This window comes from Fukomys damarensis, unplaced genomic scaffold, assembly GCF_012274545.1.
Source record: "Fukomys damarensis isolate Sample0158 unplaced genomic scaffold, DMR_v1.0_HiC HiC_scaffold_12, whole genome shotgun sequence".
Lineage (NCBI taxonomy): Eukaryota > Metazoa > Chordata > Mammalia > Rodentia > Bathyergidae > Fukomys > Fukomys damarensis.
The window spans coordinates 53,293,922-53,297,843 of NW_022900924.1; the positions used below are offsets into that span (position 1 = coordinate 53,293,922).

The 3,922-nt window shown below is 50.3% G+C and overlaps 2 protein-coding genes across 3 annotated transcripts in view; both read right to left on the reverse strand.

Annotated features, from left to right (window-relative positions):
• Ap2m1 (adaptor related protein complex 2 subunit mu 1) overlaps positions 1-218 on the reverse strand; it is a 9,002-nt gene extending 8,784 nt beyond the window's left edge. Inside the window, exon 1 of one of the 2 annotated variants that reach the window (XM_033762606.1) lies at positions 108-218. The gene's annotated coding sequence lies outside the window, so the exon portion shown is untranslated. The remainder of the gene's footprint in view (positions 1-107) is intronic. The other variant, XM_010624270.3, reaches the window with a different exon arrangement.
• A 3,494-nt stretch (positions 219-3,712) lies between these two features.
• Dvl3 (dishevelled segment polarity protein 3) overlaps positions 3,713-3,922 on the reverse strand; it is a 13,259-nt gene continuing 13,049 nt past the window's right edge. Inside the window, exon 15 of the mRNA XM_033762699.1 lies at positions 3,713-3,753. Within this exon, the coding sequence (XP_033618590.1) occupies positions 3,713-3,753 (41 nt within the window). The remainder of the gene's footprint in view (positions 3,754-3,922) is intronic.

Consider the following 3,922-nt stretch of genomic DNA (forward strand, 5'->3'; position numbering starts at 1 on the left):
GGGCAGCTTTTCTCCCAGTCCAGTGCAGGGCTGGGCAAAACTAGGCAGCGGGGCAGACGGCCCGCGGCATCTTCCCCTACCCTGTAAGATTCGAATCCCCAGCTCACCTGACGTTCGCGGCCCCTTGCTCAGCCAGCCCGGCCGTTCTCCAGATCCCAAGATGTCCGCCCGCCCCCTGCTCGCCTGCCCGCTGCCTCGGCTTTCACTGCAGTGCCGCGGCCCCGCCCCAGCTCCAGCTGCGCTTGCGCATCCACCTCCCGCGCAGACTACAAGTCCCGCCAGGTCCTGCGGCTTTCTCTCGGACAACTGAGGACTCCAGGCCTATAAAACTACAACTACCGACCACCTTAGACCGCCCTCCTAACTTCCGGGGTAGGCGTGGCCTTAGCGCTCCCGGCCGGAAGCCCCTATGCCGGCCACTGCACACGCTGGGTTTCTCAAGCAGTGTACTGGGATCTGTAGTCTTTCCCTTTGTTGAAGCCTATCTGTTAAATTTAGAATGTTGTAGGCCTTTTGTGTTCCCGGAGTCTGAAAAGTGGCTTCTTCATCCTTCACCTCTCACTCTCTCTCTCTCTCTCATACACACTTGGCAGAGGTGTGATTCTCCCAAATTTTTCTCATGTATTTCTTCCAGACATACACCTTTTTCCAACGATCAACACCCAAGGATGGGCAGGAAGGGAGGAGACACACTCTTACAAGAAACTAGCTAAAGCCAGGCTTGGTGGCTCACACCTGTAATCCCAGCACTCGGAGGCTGAGGCAGGAGGAGTGCTGTGAGTTCGAGACCAGCCTGGGCTACATAGTGAGTTCCAGGTCAGTCTCAACTATATATAGTGAGACTCAGGCTCAAACAAACAAACAAAAAAACCTAGCTATAGCCTTTCATGACTTTGTCAGTATTCTCAGTAACTTTGTACACATTCTATAGGCAAATGGTTTTTTTTGTTGTTTTTTTTTTTTTGGTACCAGGGATTGAACTCGGGTCCTTGCGCTTGCAAGGCAGGCCACTGAACGCTGAGCTAAATCCCCAGCCCTAGACAAATGTTTCTTAGAAAATTGTGAGTTGAATTTTGTTGATATGAGATTTTGATATGAGATTTGATATGAGATTCATATTCCTTTCTCTAACAGAATTAATCTTTACATCGAAGAAGAGGTAGATTTAATCCATGAACACAAAAGGCTACCTGCTTCTTGGAGGAGCTGCGGTAAACATGTTGGCCTTTCTCTTTCTGTATGCAGCAACATCCTGCTGCTTTCACTCAGTAGGCTTAAGACTGTCATGGCAGGAAGGGAAATCTGTTTATGAACCTTACTGTCCCTGGTAGCCCACTACCAGAAGCCAGGATGCAGCAGGATGAAGATCTGGCCTCCCTCAACCTGTGGTCACATCCTGATGCCATTAAGTGACAAAATAGGCACTTCTAAACCTTGAACCAGCACTCAAGGATTCAATTTTACCTTTGCAAAAGATTTATTGTCTAGGGGTAGGGATTTAGCTCAGTGGCACAGTGCCCCAGTACCAAAAAAAAAAAAAAAAAAAAGTTTTATCTTCCAAACACCTTAAATGACTGTGATGTAGAGTAAATAATAATAATGGCTAACATTTATTGAGCACCTACTCTATTGTGTGCCAGGCATTGTGCTAGGCACTTTTCGTACAATATCTAATTTAAATCCTCACAACAACCCTGTGAGGTAGGTATTATTATCTTCTTACGTACAAGAGGACTCAGGCTCAGAGAGGTTAAATAACTCTCCTATCATGAAAACAAAAAGTAGTAGAGCTGGAATCAAACCCAGACCAACCTGACTCCAAATCTCATGCTCTGGTAAATTAGAGGCGAAGGGGAAAAGGAGGGCCAAATTCCAGAAAGGTTGTTGGAGTGGAAAGGATGAAACACGCTAACAAGACACAGAATGAAGTTAAGCCCCTAAATGTTTCTAGCTGGTGAGCTAGTGTAGATTTATGATGATGTCACCAGGACAGGGATTTGAGGAGGAACGCGTCAGGGGCATGAGTTGAGTCCATTTGGACATGTCCGTGGAGATGTCCAGGGGGTAACACAAATACAGATGTAAAGACTGGGGACGGTGGGGTTGGAGCTGTATATGGAAATCACCAGCACATCAGCAGCAATTGAGGACATCAGGATGGGTGACAACATTTTGGGAGTAAATAGGAGAGATGTGGACTAAAGATGGAACCACGGAAATACCAGCCCCGAAGGCAGGAATGTGGTAGAGGTATCCTCAAGTCAGACAAGGCAGAGTCAGACAGAAAGTACAGGAGGTGGCCCTGTAGTGGTGGCTAGAAGCCATGGCCTAGGTTTGAGAGGAAACCCAGGCAGGCAGGACTGAGTCATACTTCCAACACAGCCCCTTGTTCACTAAAACCTCAGGAAATACTTGTTAAATGAATGAATGCTGAAATGCCACTACTTCAGTTTGCCCCAAAACCTGGGCTAAGGACTTCATTTCTCTCAGTATCCTTCGCCTGCAAATATGGGAACCTGGGAGTATCAGGAGAATTTTGAGTAGAGGCTTAAAGAGAACATCATGGTTTGTTTAAAGTAGAGAATGAGGTTGAAACAACAAAACCAAAAACCAAAAACAAACAAAAAAACCAAACTAGAACTCTGGAAGTCCCAGAAGTCCTTTTGCCTAACTTCAACTGGCCTGCGGCTTCCTGTGCTGTTCTGGGTGTCGTGGCAAGAGTGAGAAAAGGGAAGGATGGTGCGTGCACGAGAGAATGACCCGTCAGTCACCTGGAGAGTTCTCCGCTGAGCCCAGCCTGAGATCCAGCTTATGGGCTTTTTCCAGGTAGGAAGATTTGGAGACACGTGCGGGTGGCTTGAGGGCTCTGAGGAGAGGGGCAGGGAAGTCAGGGGACCAGCCCTACTGTCTGGAGAGGGTCCAGCCCTCTGTGAAGGGACCAGCCCTGAAGCTTAAGTGAACTTGCATAGGCACGTGTGTGTGTGTGTGTGTGTGTGTGTGTGTGTGTGTGTGTGAGAGAGAGAGAGAGAGAGAGAGGGAGGGAGAGATTAATTTTTTCTGGAAAGAAACAAGGCCTCCTGTGCATGGCTGAAGCTGGAGCCCTCCCCAGAAGCTTAGTGTCGCCGAAGCGTGGGAGTGGGGCCAGACATCCTTGGGAAGCCCCCAGGGGCTGCTGAAGCAGGGTTCCTGGTCTCCTCAGAGGCTGAGCCTCCCATTGTTGGGGGCTCACAGAAAGTCAAACAGCCCGAAATTCTTGGCTGCTCCAGGCCCAGGGAAAATTGGGGGAGGAAAAAAAAAAAAGAAAAGAAATATTTCAGGCCCAAGGTGAGATGAGCCTGCTGGTTAGTAGCGTTAGGGTCTGAAGGAACCAGCACACAGGCAGCTCAGGGACGGGGTGGAGCAGAGGTTCTCCCTGAGTCAGGAGCTGCTCAAGCACCGAAGGAGGCCCTCTGGGGTCGACAGCAAGAAGTGGCCACAGGAGGGGGCTCCGGGTCTGGGGTGCAGGACTGAGGCAGCAGGCAGGACACGGGAAGGGCAGAGGAAGAGGCTATTTTGGTGTCAGTACCGTGGGGCAAATCAAGAGGTTTGCACGCATGCGTGGCGGGGTGGCTTAATGCAGGGTTATCTCAGCTGAATGAATAGCGAAACGATACCGAGGGCAAAGAGGGCGAGCAGCCCCGGCCAGCTCCTGAAGTGTGTGAGAGTGAGCAGATCAGAGCAAGCACCAGCGAGTCTGGACCAGACACTCAAGTCCTGGGAAGTCCACGCAGCGTTAGAGGGCAGAGGGCGAAGCTGGGCCAGAGGCAGGTTAGGGGCAGCAGAGCCAATCGCTAGCGGCGCCGCGCCCTCGCTGAGCCCAGCGAGCCGTTATCTCGCCTGGGTTGAGTTCCATTTATTTCCCTTTCAGGTACCAGACAGTAAA